The following is a 22,161-nucleotide window of genomic DNA, read 5'->3' on the forward strand; positions in this document are numbered from 1 at the left end:
GACCAACAAGAGATCTAGTAGTACTGCAGGAGGAAGACTGGTTTGCCTAGAAGGTATCTTGCCTGATGGAACTACACACTTTGCATTCTCCCTTCTTGTGACACTACCCAAATGTGCTACTCAGCTAAGTCTTAACTACTAACCTAACTTTTCTAGTTCTAACACTTACTCATTTTTATTTTTACCAGTTTTTATTTTTTTCAGTATTAAGGAGAATACCCTCAACTTGTTATTCAAGATGAAGATATATAAAGAAGCAACTGATACATATTGCAGTTTACTAGGACACAAAATTTTGTCCTCAAGACCTCCAATTTAGAAGTATCTCTGGACCTGCCTGAGCCAATGCTCCAGAAACATGTGATTTTTAAAAATTACTACTTTTAAAGCTACAAAAACTATAAAACTACTTTATTAATCATACATATATTCTTCTGTATACTGTAATAAATCATGCAGTGCTTAGTCTAGAATATATGTGAAATTAAGAGACTATTAAAAGTGATGACTGTAAAGCAAAAATCAGCTACCACTAGTATTGCTCATGAAGACAGGAATGGCTATTTGACCCCTTCTTCCATACCCAGGGTCTGGCACTTAGTAAGCAGCAATTATTTGAATAAATGAATAGATATAAATTTCCCTTTCGTGCTCTTTGATGAACATGACTAAGATGGACAATGGAGCTATGAAAACATGATCCTTTTTTCTTTTTTTACCTTAAGTCAATCTGACAGTTCATAAGGAATTTTTACAATTATTATAATTTTTTGTTTGTTTGGGGGGAGGGAGGGAGAGAGAGAGAGAGAGAGAGAGAGAGAGAGTGTGTGTGTGTGTGTGTGTGAGGGGGAGAGGGACAGACAGAGAGATAAAGAAAATTCCAAGCATGATCCACACTCAGCACAAAGCCCGACACAGGGCTTGATCCCACAACCCTGGGATCACAACCCGAGCCGAAATCAAAAGTCAGACACTCAACTAATTGAGCCACCCAGGAACCCCAATTATTATAATTTTTACTTGTAAAGTATCTGACAGAGTTCTTAAATCTTTAAAATCCCTTTGGTATTTACTGCTTTATATTAACATAGATAATATAGAAAATGAATGACTGACCCTTCCCAGATGGAAATAAACCACCCCTGAAGCACTACAAACCAATCCCTGGATACCAAATTTAGTGGGGTAAACCCTGGGATCCCCCAGAGAGATTAATGCAGAAAAACTCACACATCTCATTTCTTTTATTAAAAAGAACATGTTTGTATTTTATCCACTGCTTCTAGCCAGCTGAAAACTGATGTGCTTCCCAACTGTTTTTGTTTTATAAAAACATAACTATTGGTACCACTGCAGCTTGTTCCAATGACATGCCCAATATCATGGCTACTGAATCCTGACCTCGCCCCACCCCAAGCTGGTTTCTACAGAGTGAGAAGCCAGTTTGGATTTAAATGTTTTTAAGTTTTAAAAAAAAAAAAAAAAAAAAAAAAAAGCAGTCTCTGACCCCTGAGAAATAATCTAATACTCACAGCTAAGCCGCAATGTTATTACAAACTGATTTGACATTTACCATTTTGCTCTCCTGATCTCTCCAGACATCTCTGTCATTGAGACCATAATCAAGTCAGATCAAAAAAAGGTCACCGTTCAACCCACAAAATATAAAATGTTTCTTATGCTAAATGAGTGACAGCCCTCCCTCCCCCAAATTACCCAAAGCCCAGATCCTATAATACAATCTTTGTAACACCCTCTCACTGAGACACCCCATAGTTCTCTATGGTCTGTATTCTTTGCTGCAGAGAGTATTAAATCCAACTTGCTCAATTACAAGTGTTCCTGGAGGTCTCTGAATGAAGGGTATTGACGTCTGTAAATACTAATGGTGGAATGAAAATAGACTACATGTTCTAGGGTTACAAAACGGTTCCAAAATATGGCTTATTAGTACACATCTCACAATTCACAGAGAGGGCAGCTTTGGATAACTTTGGTATAACACTTCTTCCATTTTGCTTTTAATGTCAAGACCATGCTAACATGTGTTGAAAGTTCAGATAAAATAAAAAGCATTAATGACAATCGTACTGAAAATTGTTAAGGCATGTAGGAAAAGCCCAGCTAGCAATGTTCATTAGGAGAATGAGCAGGGGCGCCTGGTGGCTCAGTTGGTTAAGTGTCCGACTCCAGCTCAGGTCATGATCTCGTGGTTTGTGAGTTCGAGCCCCATGTCGGGCTCTGTTCTGACAGCTCAGAGTCTGGAGCCTGCTTTGGATTCTGTGTCTCATTCTCTCTCTGCCCCTCCCCTGCTCACACTCTGTCACTCTCAAAATAAATAAACATTAAAAAGTTAAAAAAAAAAAAAAAAAAAGAATGAGCAGGCATTCGCCAGGAACCATGTCAATCGGGGACATGCTCACATATCTGGGCTATATCCAGATGCAGAAGTGTTTTAAAACAAGGACTCCAGTAAGATACCCAACAATAATAAAGCCAAAGGTGTAAGGAAAAGAAAAGGTGGCAGAGGGTAACTTTTTCTTTAAATAGTGTTCACCATAACTACTGGAAAATCCGGGTAACAGGCTGTGAGAGGAAAAGGAAAGCAAAATTTTTATATGTGCTCTTCACTGAAAGACTTTCTCAATGTGCAAAATCTCCCACTTTGCAGCTAAATGTTATTTTTGTAAGTATAAATCACACCACACAGAGGTATAAAAACCAAGAATACCAACTTAGAAAAAAAACAAGTCCTTACAACACAAATAAATCTACTGAAGACACTAAAAAACTAGAAATCCTGAAGAACCTGAGGGGAATAATAATTTTTTTTAAAACCCTCTCTGCCCCAAAAATAAGGCAGAAAACACCTTTTAAGTGTCAATTGTATAATCAGATTTTTACAAACCTATGAAAATAAAGCTCCCATTACCTACCTACCTTTTAGATAAAACTGAAAGATTTTCATGTCTAGGAGGTGGGGACATGGGTTGTGTGTGTGTGTATACACACACACATACACACACACACACACACACACACACACACACACACACACACCACTTCCCCAAGTGCCTACTGTGTCCTTCCTGGACTTGGAAGACTAAGTGTGGATCATCACATAAAAGTCACTGTCTTCAAAGGCACATCATTTCTTAGCAACCTGCACTGTATGGGAATTTTGGTTCAGAGAAAAAAATACATTCATCACCACTACCCTCTCATCTGTGTAGCACATAAAGTGTTATATATATTACAATCTGATTTCCGTTAGGCATTACCACTTACTTTTTATGGATCATGAAAACCTTGTTACAAGTAGAAGGAGCAATGATTTAAACTCCTCTTCTGATGCCATTATGTAGTTCAAAACTATGATTTAAGGGGTACCTGGGTGGCTCAGTCAGTGAAGCATCCAACTTCGGCTTAGGTCATGATCTTGCAGTTCGTGAGTTTGAGCCCCGCACTGGGCTCTGTGCTGACGGCTCAGAGCCTGGAGCCTGCTTCAGATTCTGTGTCTCCCTCTCCCTCTCTGCCCCTCCCCCACTTGCACTTTGTCTCTCTCTCTCAGATAAATATATTTTAAAAAAACCAGAAACCAAAAACTATGATTTCGGAGTGCCTGGGTGGCTCAGTCGGTTGGGTGTCCGACTTCCGCTCAGGTCATGACCTTGCAGTCTGTGAGTTCAAGCCCCATGTCGGAGACTGGAGCTCTTCAGATTCTGTCTTCATCTCTCTCTGCCCCTCCCCTGCTCTCACTGTGTGTCTCTCTCTCTCAAGAATAAAATAAAAACATTAAAAAACCCTATGATTTCAATATAAAAATGAGAACCAATTTTTTAAAAACTATTTAAAAGCTTGTTCAAAGGTAATACGTATTATATGAAGTAATGCCTGTGTAACTTACAGTAGGAAAAGAGAGTTTGTGGTCTCCAAGTCCATGTGGTGAAGGAGGTATTAGGTATTTTGGAGAATAATGGGCTAAATATTCTAAGTTACATTTTATAGTATGTTTATATCCTTTCATCTGTATTTGTATTAGAGTATTAGAGATAATCCAATTAAGAAGGCTGACTTTTCCACTAACTCCCAACCTCCTCTGTAAACCTCTTCTACAATTTTTCTATGAAAAGGAGAATTACGACCCAGTGAATTTTAGCACATTTAATTCAAGTGTCATTCTACAATAACAATGAAAAAAGACACCAAACTGTTGACTACTCTCTCTTTACAATGTAATCCTAATAGTGCCAAGTTTTATCCTTTATGATGATCACAGACCTTGGTGTGCCTCCTCCAGGACTAAAACTCTCCTCTTTCAAATACCTTTCATTTCATAAGCATCAATATCTAATATCCAATTCCTAAATCAGAACTGTCACCACCTGATTTCCCCAGTGTGGGAGGGCAGCAGTGTTTTTTTTTCCCTTAAAAAAAAAAAAAAGGCCAAATATTAAAAAAAACCCTAAATTTCAAACAGTTAATTCAAAGAGTTAAAGTATTTTACAGTAATTGACTTAATAATTTCTCTTCTAGAATTTAATAAACCAAATAAAATGCCTAGCAAATCACTTGAACTTTTTTTTTTTTTTTTTTTTAAAGAGAGAGAGAGAGAGAGAGAGAGAGCATAAGCAGGGGAAGGGGAGAGAGAGAGAGACACAGAATCCAAAGCAGACTCCAGGCCCTGAGCTGTCAGCACAGAGCCCAACGCGGAGCTCAACTCTAGAAGTGCGACATCATGACCTGAGACAAAGTCAAGACACTTAACCAAGTGAGTCACCCAGGTTGGGTGAGCCCGAATTTTTGTTTAAATAAGCATTTTATTTTTACCAAGAAGATCCTTGGTAATTTACATTTGCATGACACATTAAAACAATAAATCTGTAAAGCAATAATACACTTTTAAAAGATGTAAATGAAAGTTTCCATAAATTTCTAGAAAATGATGAAACATGTAAACTATTAATAACCAAACTTCCACAGTATTTAACATTCAGGACCTACAGAAATAACATTAAAACTGGCCACTGTATTGTATGACCTCAAAAAAGCAGAATTTAAGTTTGGGAATTACTAAATTTACAGTGTTCTTTAATGCCTAGTATCCCCTTTAATACCATTCTATTTGCTCTTAGAATCACTTTATCAGTAGGGCCAATATCTGCTACACCTGAGATAAGGATTTAGCCTCCCACCCTCCAACAAACTCCACCAAAGACTTTTGGGGTAGAACAGGTGACATCCCAGCTAGTCTGATGGGATGGAGTAGAGGCTGATCAGAAGGCCCCAAAAAATGACATTAGGTTTCTGTATTTAAGTCCCGTCTACTAGGACAGAAAATACATAGAATTAGCTTCCCCAAGACCCCTAACTTACCACTGACCACCTTACTCATCGAAGAGGATAAAAAGAAATGATATTCTACCACAGTTAGCACTAGCTCATCCAACTTCATTACTAAATGGAGTTAGAAATTACTGTGATTAAATTTGGTCAATAGGAAAAAACCTGTTCCTCCCCCCAGAGAACAATAAATGCTGTCCCAGTGAAACAGTCTAGACACCAGTGACCAGTCTGTAGAGGTGTGATGAGTTGTGACAACTTGATTTTCAGTGTATTCAGCATTCACATTCACCATGGTGCTTCCCCAATTCACAAAACGTATTTGAAGAAATGAAGAACTAGGGAAATGTTGGAAATGCTGCTTAAGGATGAGGCCATGCCTTCAGAATTTTTATTGACCAGAGTTGGCAATCATTAAATATTTGATTCATCTAACAATTAAAATAGAATCTTTAGGGGCGCCTGGGTGGCTCAGTCGGTTGGGCATCTGACTCCAGCTCAGGTCATGGTCTCACAGTCCGGTCCATGGGTTCAAGCCCCGCATCAGGCTCTGGGCTGATAGCCCAGAGCCTGGAGCCTGCTTTGGATTCTGTGTCTCCCTCTCTCTGCCCCTGCCCCCAGCTCACACTCTTTCTCAAAAATAAATATTTTTTTTAAATAGTGAAATAAAATAGAATCTTTAAATGCTTCCATATGAGATCTTGTTTAAAAAGGCCAATTCTGAGTGTGGAATTTTTTTATACCTGAAAACATTGGAAAATCATGACATTTAAGCAAGTGGCCACAGTGCTAACCCCAGCAGAACGTACACTAAAGAAGTGGTCCTATTTATGGACCACTCGTAAACAGGAACCTTTACAACTGCAATAACTAATGGCAGTGGCTGAAAAAATTTACATGAGAAACGTAAAATATACTTCTGAAATAACCATTTTTATCCTTAAGTAGGCAGAGAAATGGAAGCAGGCTCTGAAATTAGTTTTGGAAATGAGGTAATAACTGACATTGATCAAACGTTCTTTATGGCACTACATGCTTCTCATGAATTAACCTATTTTATTCTCGTAACTACTCAGGAAGGTCAGTACTACTATTAATCCCCATTACACAGAAGAAAACACAGATACAGGAATGTGACTTGCCCCAATGTCTCATGGCTGGTAAGGAATAAACTGTGACTAACATCCAGGTTCCAGAGCCTGTGATGATAATACACAATACTATCTCTTTATATAATAACTTTTGTTGTGTTGCTTTTAGTATCAGGAAACTAGTAAATGAAGCTAATCAGAGAAATAATAAAACACTGTTTTCAAAAGAACACAGAGGCAGGGCTCCTGGCTGGCTCAGGTGATTCAGCATGTGACTCTTGATCTTGGGATCATGAGTATGAGCCTCACTTTGGGACTAGAGTTTACCTAAAAAACTAAAATTAAAAATAAATAAATAAACCCTTAATGTTTATTTAAAAAAAAAAAAAAAAGAGGGGCACCTGGGTGGCTCAGTCGGTTGAGCGTCCAACTTTGGCTCAGGTCATGATCTCACCGTTTGTGGATTCAAGCCCCACATCATGCTCTGTGCAGACAGCTCAGAGCCTGCAGCCTGCTTCAGATTCTCACTCTCTGCACCCCCCAACTTGTGCTCTCTTTCTCTCAAAAATAAATGCTAAAAAATTAAAACAAAAAAACAAACAAACAACAACAACAAAACAACAACAACAGGGGTGCCTGGGTGGCTCAGTCAATTAAGCATCCAACTCTTGACCTCATCTCAGGTCGTTATTTCATGGTTCACAAGTTCAAATCCTGCATGTGCACTGTCAGTGCAGAGCCTGCTGGGGATTCTCTCTCACCCCCTTGATGTCTGCCCCTGCCCCATGCACATGCACTCTCTCTCAAAGTAAACAAATTGAAAAATAAAAGAAAGAACACAAAGGCAAATCAAGGAAATTAATACAACTCTACAAAAAGGAAAGGGAGATGATAGAAAGAAACCACAAAATGACCCCAAAAAACCCCTTGAAAAACAGTAGAAAAAAAGGGAAAGTAATTTAAAGAAAATATATTTGAAGGTCTAACCTACCTAACAAAAGGCTTGGGTGGAGTAAAAGGCATGAAGGAATCTTTAGAGTGCTGAAAACATTCTTTATCTTCACTGATAATGACCACTACACATAAAACTTTTTTATAAAGGCACCACCAGTGCACACTCTTGAGAAGAAAAATCTATTTTACATAAAGTGTTCATTACAGGGTATTACTGCCTCCACCAAAAACCAGTGGTTTGGAATAAGTTATGCTAAAACAATCCTTTTTTTAATTTTCTTTTCAGAATTACTGAAGGAGTGTCAATGAAATTATAGTCAAATAATAGGCAATCTTTTGAACTAGTCTGTGGATCATGGCAGAAGATCATGGCTTTATAGCCACATGACTGAAAGGTCATTTCCAACGTTAGTTTCCACTAGATGTTTTGTTACCTGTGATGCAAGTCTGCAGAGAGGGCTGCAAGGTTCTTTACTTGGCCTCTGTCCCGTTTAACATCTTTTTTTAATAATCTAGATGGCCAGCTTTGCAAATTTACAGGTGATCCAAAGCTGGCAGTTCTCTAGGTGTTAGGATTCAAGAAGATACTGTGATGTTAAATTTAATGACTTAATACATAAAATGTTAACTGAAGATAAATATAAGGCCCAGTATTAAGGTTTTCAACCTCAATTCTGGCTTATGAGTTTATATAAGAACAAATGTAGAGGCACTGGGTAGCTGACTCTAGATCTCAGCTCAGGCTCTGTGCTGATAGTGCAGAGCCTGCTTGGGACTCCCCAGCTCCCTCTCTCTCCCCAGAAATAAATAAACTTTAAAAAATGTGCAGGTTTAGATGATTAGTGTGAATTCGTATGGTGTCCTGCCTTCCCCCATTTAGCAAAAATGGGTGTTCAGAATGGTGAAGCTTAATTCTGGACTAGAGATGCTCAAAATGGCAGCCGGTCCAGAAATCATGAGAAAGAGTAAAGGGATTAAGTATTCAACTTGGGTAAGAGAGACTTAAATGCCATTTTCAAATATTTAAAGCATTATGTTTGAAAGTCGGGTTGGATTTATTATATACAGATCTAGAATTCAGGGGGTGGGGAGGATATATCATATATGGGTTTAATGATGGAAACTTTTTCCTATAGAAAGATGAGAGGGCTGCCGTGTGAGCCTTTAAACGTTCCCTGGCCCAAACTGGGAGGTCTGCTTGCTGGCCCCCTGTGGTGGCTGTGCCTTCCTGGTATTCCCTAGGGACCAATACAGTATTTAAAGATATCAGCAAATTGAAGCAGATACAATTCACTGGGCTAATCATCCAAGTAAAATGTGATATGCCAAAAGAATGCTAATAATGGTAAAGTTTGCTCTTTGAGAGCAAAAAGAGTTACAGCAAAATACCTTCAAAGGGAAAAAAACAGAGGATTCAGCAGATTGGCTTTGAAAAACTTATTAGTGCATGTTGGGGAAACTAAGACTAGTTTATGAAATAATCCATAAAAAAGGATAAACGGGGTGGGGGGGGTGGATGGGATAGGACTTAGAAATATCATTTCTTGATTTCAACAGAAATTCTTAATCTAGTCTCTCTATAACTAAAGAGACCACAGCATTGTAGGTGCTTCTTATAGATTCCAGACATAGGACATAAATCAAACTTTAAAATGGTTTTCTGACACATCATTAAAATATAAAGGGAAAAAGTAACTATTAAACAGTATTGGGATGCCTGGGTGCCTCAGTCGGTTGAGCTCTCGATTTCAGCTCAAGTCAAGATCCCAGGGTCGTGGGATCGAGCCCCATGTCGGGCTGTATTGAGCACAGAGCCTGCTTAAGATTGTCTCTCTCCCTTTGCCCCTCTCCCCTGCTTCCACTTGCTCACTCTCTCTCTAAATTAAAAACAAAAAACATAAAAAACACAATATTTGTTTTGGTACTTAACCTCCCTTGTTGACAATTATTTTTAATGTATCATACTTTAATCATTTAAGGATCTACCCACTAAAACTGAAAAAGCCAAAAGTATATTACCTATTTATCTAATTTCATCAGCTCTTTGCAATGCTCTGAATTTTAACTTTAAAAACTACCAGAGAGGGGAGCTTGGGTGGCTCGTCCGACACTAGCTCAGGTCATGATCTCACGGTCCGTGAGTTCCGGCCCCACATCGGGCTCTGTGCTGTCAGTTCAGAGCCTGGAGCCTGCTTGGGATTCTGTGTCTCCCTCTATCTCTGCCCCTCCCCACTCACGCTCTGTCTCTATCAAGAAATGAATAAACATTAAAAAAAAAAACTACCGAAGATAGGGGCACCTGGGTGATTCTTCGTTTCGGCTCAGGTCATGATCTCAAAGGTCATAAGCTTGAGCACAGCGTTGGGCTCTGCGCTGACAGCACAGACCCTGCTTGGGATTTCTCTCACCCTCTCTCTGCCCACCCCCCACCTCAAAATATGAATAATAATTTAAAACTATAACCAAGAGCTGGATGCTTAACTAAGCCATCCAGGAACCCCTAAAGAAATTTTTTTTTAACTACGAAAGATCTAATTAGCTGGGAAGCTCTAACAATATAACCAGGTAACTAATTCATCACCAAATGGAAATTTCAGCCTCACTCAAAATAAACTGAAGCAGGGGCACCTGGGTGGCTTAGTTAGTTGAGTGTCCGACTTCGGCTCAGGTCACGATCTCACCACTCATGAGTTCAAGCCCTGCATCAGGCTCTGTGCTGGCAGCTGAGAGCCTAGAGCCTGCTTGGATTCCGTATCTCCCTCTCTCTCTCTCCCCTTCTCTGTTCACACTCTGTCTCTCTCTCTCTCAGAAGTAAGTAAATAAATAAATAAATAGCTGAAGCTATTATAAAATAATTAATGCAAAGATGCACACTCTTTCTGGGAATCGACTGCCTAAATTTTTTTTTTTTTTAATGTTTATTTTTGAGAGAGACAGAGCACGAGCAGGGAAGGCAGAGAGGTAGACAAGAGTCGGAAGCAGGCTTCAGGCTCTGAGCTGTCAGCACAGAGCCGCATGCAGGGCTCAAACTCACGAACTCTCTAGATCATGACTTGAGCCAAAGTCAGACGCTTAAATGACTGAGCCACCCAGGTGCCCCTCAACTGCCTAAACTATTAATCATTGTGATTTGTTGCTGTCAAGAAACCAGAATCTTTTATATAGAAGTGTCTGGAAATTGCTAGACTCTTAATTAAAACACTGTTGGTGGCAACAGCATGCAACTCTGGCTTCCCAAGAAAGCCACAGATCTATTTTCAACAAGTTTTTTGTCATATTATGTGCAACATTTGAAATTAAGTACAGAGACAGAAAGAATAAAGCCCAATATAAAAATCTGAAAACAATTCCTGTAAAAATGTGAATGTACCATATAAAATCAATATTTCAGGGGCACCTGAGTGACTCAGTCGGTTAAGCATCCAACTCGATTTCAGCTCAGGTCATGATCTCCCAGTTCACAGGTTTGAGCCCCTCATCAGGCTCTATGCTAACACTGCAATGGGAATTCTCTCCCTCTTTCTCTCTGCCCCTCCCCCTGCTCTCGCTCTCTCCCCCTCAAAATATACATTTTTTAAATAAACAAATAAACAAACAAAATGGGTATTTCAGAGCCCTACTAATTTCTCCAAATAATATGCTTTGGAAATCTTGTTAAGACTTATTAAATCTTTTTCCCACTCATTCTCAGATGATTCTTTACATAGAAGAACCTACCATAATCCAGTCCTTACAGGAGAGAAGGAAAAAAGCCTTAGAATAAACTTCCTCAAAATAAGGAAACACCAAGAAAATCAGTGTCCATAAGTAAAATTGGTTTACATGGTTATTTGGATGATTAAGTAAGATGTCCTTGAAGAGCTTTAATATTAAAATATGCTATGTTAGTGGAAGGAGTTATTCTGATACAGTCTTTTTTGCTTTGCCTTTTTTTTTTTTTTTTTTATAGGATCTTTTAAAGGAAACTGGGTGTTTCTGGCTTTTGTCTGGGGGAGAACAGAGGATCTTGAGGAATGTTTTGTAAAACATTATAGAAATAAAGTAGGTCTCTTAATCATAAACTATGTGGTTTGCCAATTTTACTTTAATAAGTAAAATTATTTCCAGTAAAGCATCAAAGATTTTTGGAATACTCAGACTTCATAAACATGTCTTCACAAATTTCAAAACACACTGCTGAACCAAAAGATCTTTGCAGAGGGATTGATCTCATTTATTAAAGACCACAGTCAATGCAATAAGGCAGGCATACACAGGGATTTATCAAAAGTACTAATAATATTCTTCTTAAGTTGTGTGTACTCAGGGGTTCATTTCCTCTCCATGAGTGCTAGATCTGAAAACTAAAAACAGACCTTACCCCCGAATAAGTCTCACGATAACTCCTTATGTCCATGTCCTTATTATATAAACCAGCATATATCTTATAACCCATTCAGTTTAAACTATTCATTATAGTTTAATTTTTCTGTTGTTAAATATATCATACATTGAAAACCTAGAATATGGAGAGTTTTAAAGAATAGTAAAATGATCTTGAGTACTTAAATTACTTCCCTCTAACTACACTCCTCCTCTTCCCCCCCACCCCCAAAAGAAACTCTACAATTCTGTCATCACAGCTTAGGAAGACATCGTTACATCCATGTTGATATCAATTTTAAAACAGAAAAGAGGCAGTTTAACATAGAGGTTGAGTATGAACTCTGGACCAGAAACCCTGGGTCCAAATCTTAGTCCCACCTCTTATAAGCTACCTGACCTTAAGACAGGTTTACTTAATTTTTCCATACCTTGGTTATTCGTTTGAAGTGTGGAACAAACAGTATTCAGCTCACAGGGTTACCAGAGATTAAACAAAGTTCTTAGAACATGCCCAATACATAGTTAAGTGTAATATGTCAGCTATAGTTAAAACTAAGAAGGTAAAACAAAAACTAAAGCATGCTAAAACTTGTAACCTGGGTTCTCTTTTAAGAGTATTATGCTTCTAAAATTCGTTTCAGTGTTCTTATTGATTCCATGCTTTTACCCCTTCTCATGTGCATTCTAACTCTACACTTCTAACACTATCATGACCTCTGATAAAACTGGTAAAACTACACTTCTAACGCTATCTTGACTCTTCTTCCATATTCTCCACCATCTTAAGTATGTGAAAATACCTTATCTTCCCTACTAAACTTTTTTTTTTAATGTTTATTTTGAGAGAGAGGGAGAGAGCACCCACGCTGACAGCATGGAGCCCGACGCAGGGCTCAATCCCCACAAACCATGAGATCACGACCTGAGTCAAATCAATTAGCTGAATGAGCCACCCAGGCACCCCCACTACTAAACTTTAAGAAGGAGAGGGGTCATACCTTTTAAAAAGATTCTTCTACCAATGGTAGAAGCATATGCTCATTAATTTTAATGGCTCTGTTTCACTTGGAGTCAAATGGAGAAGTATCAGTAAACCAGAGACTCATTTAGTCTCATGTACTCCTGGTGCTTAAAGGTTCTTTTAATCCCAGCCCATATACTGAGTGCTCCAAAGAAAAGAATAGGGGCACCTGGGCAGCTCAGGCAGTTAAGTGTCTGACTCTTGGTTTCGGCTCAGGTCATAAGCTCATGGTTGTGAGATAGAGACCTGCGTCGGGCTCCGCACTGGGCATGGAGCCTGCTCAAAATTCTCCCTCACCCTGTCCTCCTCTCCCACTTGTGCGTGCTTGCTCTCTCAAAAACAAAACAAAACAAAAGAAGAATAACTGTGTATAAATTATGCTGACTTGCATGTGCTTTAGTAATGACTGGTATATGACACTTCTCAATTTTGCAGTATATTCAATTTCATACCTATGGACCAATCACCATCATCTTTTGAGTAGCAAATCTCCTAATGATAGGTCTGTGTTCGTTTTAACCTTAAAAATCTGATTGCTTTCTCTTGTGTAACTTCTTCCTTTTCCAAGAAGCATGAGAACGATCTCAGAAAGGACACTTAAAGGTAACCATAAATCCTGCGGTCAGTAGTATGGTATCATGGCTTCTGCCATGCGTAGGGATCCTGTATTCTTACAGCTGACGGTCTACGTTAAGAAGACATGATAACAGTCTTCAAATAAAGGGCTGCCATGAAGAAGACAGTATAGTATAGACTAATTTTTTTGTTATCCAGAGGCAGGACAAGTCATACAGAAGCAGATTTCTGATATAATGAATGAACCTTCTGAAAACTAGAGCTATCCAAAATTGGAAAAGAGAATCATCTGAGGTAGTGAATACTAGAATGCTAAAAATGTTTATGAGTAGAAGACTGGTTTTTAGGAATGATGTAGAAAAGGTTAAGTATTTGATAGAGTTGAACTACATGATCATAAACACCCCCTTCAATTAAAATGCTCTTAAATTTTCCTTATAGTTAAACCCAAGTTGCAGTCTAATGTACAACACTAACATGATGCAGGAGTATGCTTACCTGCCCAGTGTTTAAGAGTCTGTGTGGGTTACAGGAACAGCAACCCTTCACAGAGGCCAACTGGCATTTTAGATGTTGGAAGATCCTATCCTTATTTGACTCTGTGATCCAATTTTCTATGTATAAAAGCTAAATTAAATTCACTTCAAATTTTATATGAAGAATTTCACAGCAGCCCTGAGACAACTGGAATCCCATCACTCTGGGGATCCTCAACCCACAAGCAAAGAACAGGAAAATCATAACACCAGTTTTACTGTTTTATAATCACTGCTAAATTTCAGAAAATTTAGAAAAACAGGGAATGACAGAAAATGGATACTTGGAACCTAATAACTTATCTACTATGCCAGACCTGCCTGCTACTAGAACTACTACTTGGAGATACAATTAACTTGGTTTAATAGATTTATATTGGTCCCATATACTCATGGAGGTACTAAGAAAAAATATTTTTAAAAGGAAGCAAAAATCATGAATAAGCTAAAACACATATCATAAAAGTACATAGAAGTTCATTATACTTTTGTATGTTTGAAATTTCCGTAGCAAAATTTAAAATATTTAAATTTAAAATTAAAAGAGCTCCCACATAAAGAAGAAAATTCTACTCTCAATTAATATAGACAGGATGCTGGTATATTTTTTAAGCTACAGGACCAGATAATAACTCAGCATCCATTTACCGTTATCCAAATTCACCTCAATTCAAATCTGAAAATATTTAACTGCTAGAATATCTCACATACATTCTACATCCCAGACGAAAAGTTTTTTTAAGTACTATTTAGAAACAGCTGCATCACCAAATTGGGTAACATTTCATTGGAACATGAAACTGAAAAATGTTATCATATGTCAGGTTTTCTTTTTTAATCCAAGATACATAGTGATTTTAAATCAGACTTCACAATTATTGTGGTCCTCCCTAGTCCTCTGTAAAAATAATTGTTTTGATACTTTAGAATATTGCTTTTAGTAACTACAATTATTGTTTCCTTTTTATTTCTTAGGATTTTCAAAGCCCAGAAAAAGTTGTCCATCTTATTTCTGTTTAACAGCGAAGACTTCTATCAAGAGTGAGGAAAGATGCAACATTATCACAGCATTAGGCAAGGAGTCAAGTGATAAGATTCTAGTCCTAGATCTGAACTTATTTCAGATGACCCTGAACATGTCATTTACTCCTGCTGGGTTATGATGCTCATCCATAAAATAACTCCAGCTAAATAACTCCAAAGACTCCATCTAGTTCTGAAATTACACAATATTATAGCCGTCATAGTGAGTACACTCTTTAATACATACTATATCCTTATACTAGCTATCACCATACAGTAAGTACTGTGGATGAACACACACAAAATGTGCAAAGCCAGGAATGTTTAAACAAATATGATTTCAAAAACTACTGGCTTGAAATATGGGTTAAATATCAAGGGCATTTATTTTCTTATCTAGAAAGCATGAACACTGAAGGCTTTATAAAGTTCTGGAACATTGTTAAAAGCTTATAATTTAATCAAGACTTGAAAGGAAAGGAAAATTGCTGAACAGTAAGTTCTTGACACCGCATGTCTATGGTACTCATGTGTCTACCCTGCATTTATGTGTCAGAGGAAGATGTTACTTTTATGCTATACTGAAATCAAGAGATTGAAGTAAAATGTTTGTTAAATCAGTACAAATTCAAATTAAGCACTTGAGAAAACTACCTTCCTAGTTAACAATAAACCAATGAGATTACATGTTTTTATTAAATGTAAATGTTTTTGCCTCAATGTTTGTATTACATATATAAAACACAGTTAATTCCCTAACACCCACTGATTTCACATAAATGGTACTGATACATTGTTAGCATTTTCAGAGCCTTACTTTAAAACTAACTAATCCAAGGTAAAACTATGGATTTCTTTTGTAGAAGGGAGTAATTCATAAACGTTAGTTTCTAATTATGAAATCAATAAAAGTAAACAAGAAATCCCTCCAAAATTTAATAACAAGTGGGCCATGTAATGTATAAATGTGATATACTTTAAAAAAATACATTTTTTTAAACACCTGCTTGCAGAAACAACAATAATGAGAAGTACAGCTATTGATACTTCAGGTAATCATTGTAATAGGACTACCAGGAGAATGTGAGCCATGTAAATAAAAAATATAGTGTCATTATGTTGGAGAAAGCTACCTGGGCTACAAGACAAGAAAAGGAATATAGCCCTAACAGATAAATACAGATAAGCAAGTAATTGGGGAGGGGGGTGGAATGACAGAAGGGGAACAGTTGTATTTAATTTATAGCTCAAAGAATTCAAAGATTTTAGTAGTAATAAAAATCTACAAAATGACTGTGAACCAGAAAGAGAGTTCAGGCTTCTTTAAAGAGGCTGGCGGAGACGGTGTATATGTAAAAAAACTGAATGGAGATGTAAGCTGGTATTGTGGTATTGTGATGATTTAACCACAAATGCCTTCCCTATTTAAATATTCCAATCAGGACTGTTAGTACACGTACCTCGGAGAATTCTTTCCTCATGGCAACGAAGAAAGTCCCAGATTCTAACAGTGCCGTCATCAGAGCATGTAGCAAATTTATTATCCGTGGGTGAGAAACTGTTACATGAAGACACACAGCAGGGGAAAGAAGTCAGCATTTAACAGATTATCTGTGCTTCTCAGACAGGGAAAAATAAAAACACTGTGCTGCGTTATAAACAGGAGAGGGAAGTATTCCAAGAGTGAAGAAGCCCTTAAAGAGAATGTTGCCAGCTAACAAAAGCATCTCATCAAACGAAGAATTTAACACAGCAGTTGTGTCTTAGTTTTCAATCATTGATATTCAGAGACCTTTACCAGTGTATCATTAGCACTGATGCTTCCCACACTCCCCACAGTAGAATATTTCCTGTCATACCAACAGAAAACGTGAAGCTCATTTAAGTGTAGAAACTAAATGAAATCTGTTTTTGCAATATTCCTACAAGCACGCTGTTAATCACATTAGGAATACCGCTCCAAAAATTAGCATCAGCTTCTTCTGCCTGGGACACTTCATGACATGATGAGCTGAAAATTTTGGACAGGCTCTTTAAAACTCGTGGCTAAACATCACTACATACAATGTTTCTCGTTTATTTGCAAGGTCTGTGGAAAACTTTCACACCTTCTCCCTGGCAAGCTATTCCATGAATGTTGCTCCTTTTAGGGAAAACTTTAACACAGGGACCTTCAGACTGTGTTTGAAGCCAAAGGTAATCTCCTGCAAAGGATTTTGCCATCTTTACCTCCTTGCCATGAAAGACCATCACGTTTCTCATCTACCTCTAAGAACTTCCTTGAACTTTTGGGTCCTGTGACTAACAAAGAACCAACTGTGAAAACTCAATGTATGGGCAGGACACTACAGCACAGTCTTTGCAGAAGCATGTCAGTCCAACAATTTTTGTTAAGGCTCTGAACGTAGAAACAAGTGACTGCAGCGGATGATGTTTCTATAAAGATGTCAACCTCCTCCCACACATGGGCGGTACGACCGTAAAGAATGCTGCTTAGCTTTATTCTGAGGCTGCAGCAATTCGTCAGGCTTGTTTTTGAAACTTTGTTTTCCAGTTTTACTATGCATATCTCATTGATATGTAAAAATATACAACTCACTGAAAATACTTTAAACTCCACTTATTATTATACATTTGCATAACTGATGTTCTCAACAGTGAATCAGAAGAAAAAGTCCTAGAGTCCTCTTGACAATGGTCTGCTTACAGTTTCAAAGCTTGAAGAACCCATTCATTACTCCATTAACGTTTGCCACATCCAGGGTCACTTGTGAGTTTTTAGTCCTACTACACTTTCCTTTTGAAGTCGTGGCATAACCAAGCCAACCAGGTCTTCACTTAAGCCTTTTTTTCTTGTATTTTGTGTGAACTCTGAAGGTGTTTTCTGTAGGCTTTAGATTTTATTCAGTTGTATAATTAAAGACTGAATTCTTTATTTGGAATGAAAGATTCTTATCTTACACAGTAGGTAATAAAAAGGAATAACGTATACACATTATTAACCATAAATGAAAAGAGAAAACCAGTGCAAAATGCGGCAGACAATACATCTCTAACATATTGCAAAGGCTGATACCGGGACAACACTACTTCAGAAAAGTGCCAGCAAAATGGTGAATGTGTGAAAACAAAGAAAAATATTGTGTTTATAGGGTGCAGAAAGTATCCCAGAATCTGACAGAGCCCATGCATCTCTGCACCCAGAATACACTTAGAGAATAATTTAACCATGACAATAGGGACTACAGAAAATGGTATATTGTGTATAAACCTGGCCTCTCTAATCGCCTCCTTATGTGCCTGGAACATCTTGACGTTGTTCATGTTCGACTGCCAATATTTCACATATCCTCCATGGTCTGCTGTCAACATCCACATGTCATTATGTGACCAAGTCATGGCCCTCACTGGGCTATCATGAGCCTGTGAAAACATAAAACAGTTTAAACATTATATAAAAGAATATATGACAGAAGGCTTTACAGGAGCAGACATCAACTCACAATTACTTGTCCAATTTCAAGTTTAAAACGCCAACAAAGTAACTGTATCTCCAGTTCGTTACAGGACCACAGGAGGATGCTACAGTCTGATGATTACTGTTACCTGTAATATTGTTTCAAAATTGAAGGTGAGTCCATTCCACAAAGTGAACTCTCCACTAGAAGCTCCAGTGACCAAACGTCTTCCTTCTGGAGTCCACTAGGAAAGAAAAAGAAGACAGGTTATCCAAGGTCACAATTCCTCAATCTTAGTTAATTTTTAAAGCACTTAGAAAGGATTTATAAAATATCCAATAATCACCATTAAATAGACAATACTTTCACTGAATTGTAGTTCAGATTTATAAGTACTTTGCCAGAAAAAAAAAAACAACAAAAACATGTTAACACAGTGCAGGGAAAGCTCTAGCACTTTAGCCCATAAACTAAATAATGGTAAATATATTGTAAGTATCTGGTTAAGTTACATATACCTACATACATTAAAGAACCTTTAAAAACAAAATTTGCAAAGACCACATTTTTCTAGGATACAAGGCAAGCTAACAAATAAAATGGTCAGTCACCAAAAAAAAAAAAAAAGAATTACATCTGCTAGTGGACCAATTCAATCAGAAAAGTTAGTGGTGTTTTATGAAAAAAGCTAATTTAAGGACATCAAAGCTATCAAACTTTTCCTGGCAACTAAATGTACTTTAAAAAGCTCTCCTCTGTTCACAGTATCAAGCAGTCTTATACTAATCTACTTTCCAAAACATGTAATACAACACTCACGACTAACACTACAGCAATATTTTAATGCCATTATTTGTATACTGAAGGAAATCTGTGACATATGCTTATCAATTCAAAACACAACATTTTTTTCTCAACTTTTTATTTTCAAGTTTCCATGACAGATTACACACTAATTTTCCTTAGACAATGTAAATACATGAAATGAAAATACAACAACTGCATTTTCCAAACTAAAAATTGTAACACATACTTGAAAACTGAAGTGTGCTTATCAGAATAGCAGGATGAGATACTATTTGGGGGGTGCCTGGGTGGCTCAGTCAGTTAAGTGTTGACTCTTGGTTTCGGCTCAGGTCAACAATTTCACAGTTTGTGAGTTCAAACCCCACATAGGGCTCCCCACTGACAGCTCAGAACCTGCTTGGGACTCTTTCTCTCTCCTTCTCTCTCTACCCCTCTCCTGCTTGCGCGCTCTCTCAAAATAAACAAAAATTTTTAAAAATAAGGGGCGCCTGGGTGGCTCAGTTGGTTGAGTGTCTGACTCTTAGTTTCAGCTCAGATGTTTCGGCTCAGATCATGATCTCACTGTTTCCAAGTTCAAGCCCCACGTTGGCTTCTGTGCTGACAGCACAGAGCCTGCTTGGGATTCTCTCTCCCGCCACCCTCTCTGTCCTTCCCCGACTTGCACGTGCACTCTCTCTCAAATAGGTAAAAAAAAAAAAAAAATAAAAAAAATAAAAAAAAAGACTACTTGGTAAACCTGGCTTTTTACTGCTTACCTGCACATCACGACTTTGACTATTATGAATAAAATCTTCCTACTTTCCTAGTTCCTGTTATCTGCTATGGATTGTAACCAAGTAAATACTACAGGCAACCAACTATAGGCACAGAACCCTGTTTTTATGTCTTAATTTCTTATAATTTGGACTCTGCCTCCACTATGTGCAAGTGTCTCCTAAGATCTTACAGTTTGATCACCATATAAGAAATTTATCTAATGAACTGCAACAAATAAAGTTTTACCCTTCTGTACTGTGATGCAAAACGCTCAGATTTTATTCATTTCAAAAGATGTTCTGGGGCGGCTGGGTGGCTCCATCAGTTAAGTGTCTGACTTTGGCTCAGGTCATGATCTCCACAGTTTGTGATTTCGAGCCCTGCATCGGGGTCTGTGCTGACAGGTCAGAGCCTGCAGCCTGCTTTGGATTCTGTGTGTCCCTCCCTCTCTGCCCCTCCCCTGCTCATGGGGTGTGTGTGTGTGTGTGTCTGAAAAAAACTAAATAAACATTAAGAAAAAGAATGTTAAGGGGCGCCTGGGTGGCTCAGTCAGTTAAGCGTCCGACTTCGGCTCAGGTCATGATCTTGCGGTTCATGAGTTCAAGCCCCGCGTCAAGCTCTGTGCTGATGGCTCAGAGCCTGGAGCCCGTTTCAGATTCTGTGTCTCCCTCTCTCTCTGACCCTCCCCCGTTCATGCTCTGTCTCTCTCTGTGTCAAAAATAAATAAAGGTTAAAAAAAAAAATTTTTTTTTTTTTAAAAAAAGAAAAAGAATGTTAAAAGAAAAGGAAAAAAAAAGATGTTCTCAGGGTGCCTGGGTGGCTCAGTCGGTTAGGCATCCGATGTCAGCTCAGGTCATGATCTCGCGGTTCCATGAGTTCAAGCCCCAAGCGGGGCTCTGTGCTGACAGCTCAGCGCCTGGAGCCTCATTCAGATTCTGTGTCTCCCTCTCTCTCTGCCCCTCCCCGCTCATGTTCTCTCTCAAAAATAAATAAAAATGTTTTAAAAAGTTTAAAAAAAAAAAAAAGATGTTCTCTATTATGCTAAGAAGATATTAAAGTCAGCTGCACACCGGGGCACCTGGGTGGCTCAGTCGGTTAAGAAACTGACTTGATTTCGGCTCACGTCACCATCTCACAGTTTCAAAGCTGTGAGAGTCTATGTGCACAGAGCAGAGCCTGCTTTGAATCCTGTCTCCCTCTCTCTGCCCCCACTAAACCCCACCTCTCTCTCTCAAAAATAAATAAATAGGGGTGTCTGGGTGGCTCAGTCGGTTGGGCGTCTGACTTCGGCTCAGGTCATGATCTCGCGGTCCGTGGGTTCGAGCCCCGCGTCGGGCTCTGTGCTGACAGCTCAGAGCCTGGAGCCTGTTTCAGATTCTGTGTCTCCCTCTTTCTCTGACCCTCCCCTGTTCATGCTGTCTCAAAAATAAATAAATGTTAAAATAAATAAATAAATGAATAAATGAATGTTAAAAATAAAATTAGCTCTTACCAAATTTCCTGACAAACAAAATTATATAACATACTGGTTGGCTCTACCAACAAAATAGCCATTAAAATAAGTTTCTCGACTGATGTTTTCTACTGCTTTAGGCCTCTGAAGCAAACAGGAGACAGAAGACTGACTGTAGCATCTCCCCCAGCCCCTGAGTTCTGCCTGCTGTCTGCCATACCTAGTATCAGAGAACTTGCTTATTATGCTCATTTGCCACAATGTTTGCTATAACTCTCTTTTCTCTGTCCCATTTTTTTCTTCCCCAATTCTTATTTGCTCAACTCTATCAGCTATCTTACATTTCTGGACTTGATGTACTGCTAACCAACAAGTACATTCTTACTTAGCAAATCACAAAGAAAATGATTATACTATCACAAATGGTAATATTAACTGAATGCCTGAGAGACAAAGATGGGAAGACTTTTTATTCCAAACCCCTTCAAATTCTCAAGTTTTGAACCATGTCAATCCACTATTTATTTAAAAATATACATTTTTTAATTTCATGCAAATGTATGGAGTACCTACTATGTACCTTAATGGAGCTAATATTTATGGTTGACCATTGGTCTTTAGCTCTTCTCAGGTGTTTTCCTTACTAGTGACACCTAACAGTCTTCATTAACCCTGAGATGCACTTTCTAAACAGCAGCAAAAACATCCCTATTCAAGAGCAAGTCCGAGACCTGCTGCAATATAGATCCATAGCCTGCGCAGAGAATTCTATGGAAAT

The 22,161-nt window shown here is 38.2% G+C and overlaps 1 protein-coding gene across 6 annotated transcripts in view; it reads right to left on the bottom strand.

Moving 5' to 3' along the window:
* WDR33 (WD repeat domain 33) overlaps positions 1 to 22,161 on the bottom strand; it is a 107,910-nt gene that overhangs the window by 43,622 nt on the left and 42,127 nt on the right. For all 6 annotated transcript variants that reach the window (XM_047871690.1, XM_047871689.1, XM_047871688.1 and 3 more), the window contains exons 5-7: positions 18,516 to 18,611; positions 18,181 to 18,332; positions 16,370 to 16,467 (exon numbers count right to left, since the gene is read on the bottom strand). In XM_047871690.1, the coding sequence (XP_047727646.1) occupies positions 16,370 to 16,467; positions 18,181 to 18,332; positions 18,516 to 18,611 (346 nt within the window). The remainder of the gene's footprint in view (positions 1 to 16,369; positions 16,468 to 18,180; positions 18,333 to 18,515; positions 18,612 to 22,161) is intronic.

The sequence above is a fragment of the Prionailurus viverrinus genome, chromosome C1, assembly GCF_022837055.1.
Source record: "Prionailurus viverrinus isolate Anna chromosome C1, UM_Priviv_1.0, whole genome shotgun sequence".
NCBI classification, from domain to species: Eukaryota; Metazoa; Chordata; class Mammalia; order Carnivora; family Felidae; genus Prionailurus; species Prionailurus viverrinus.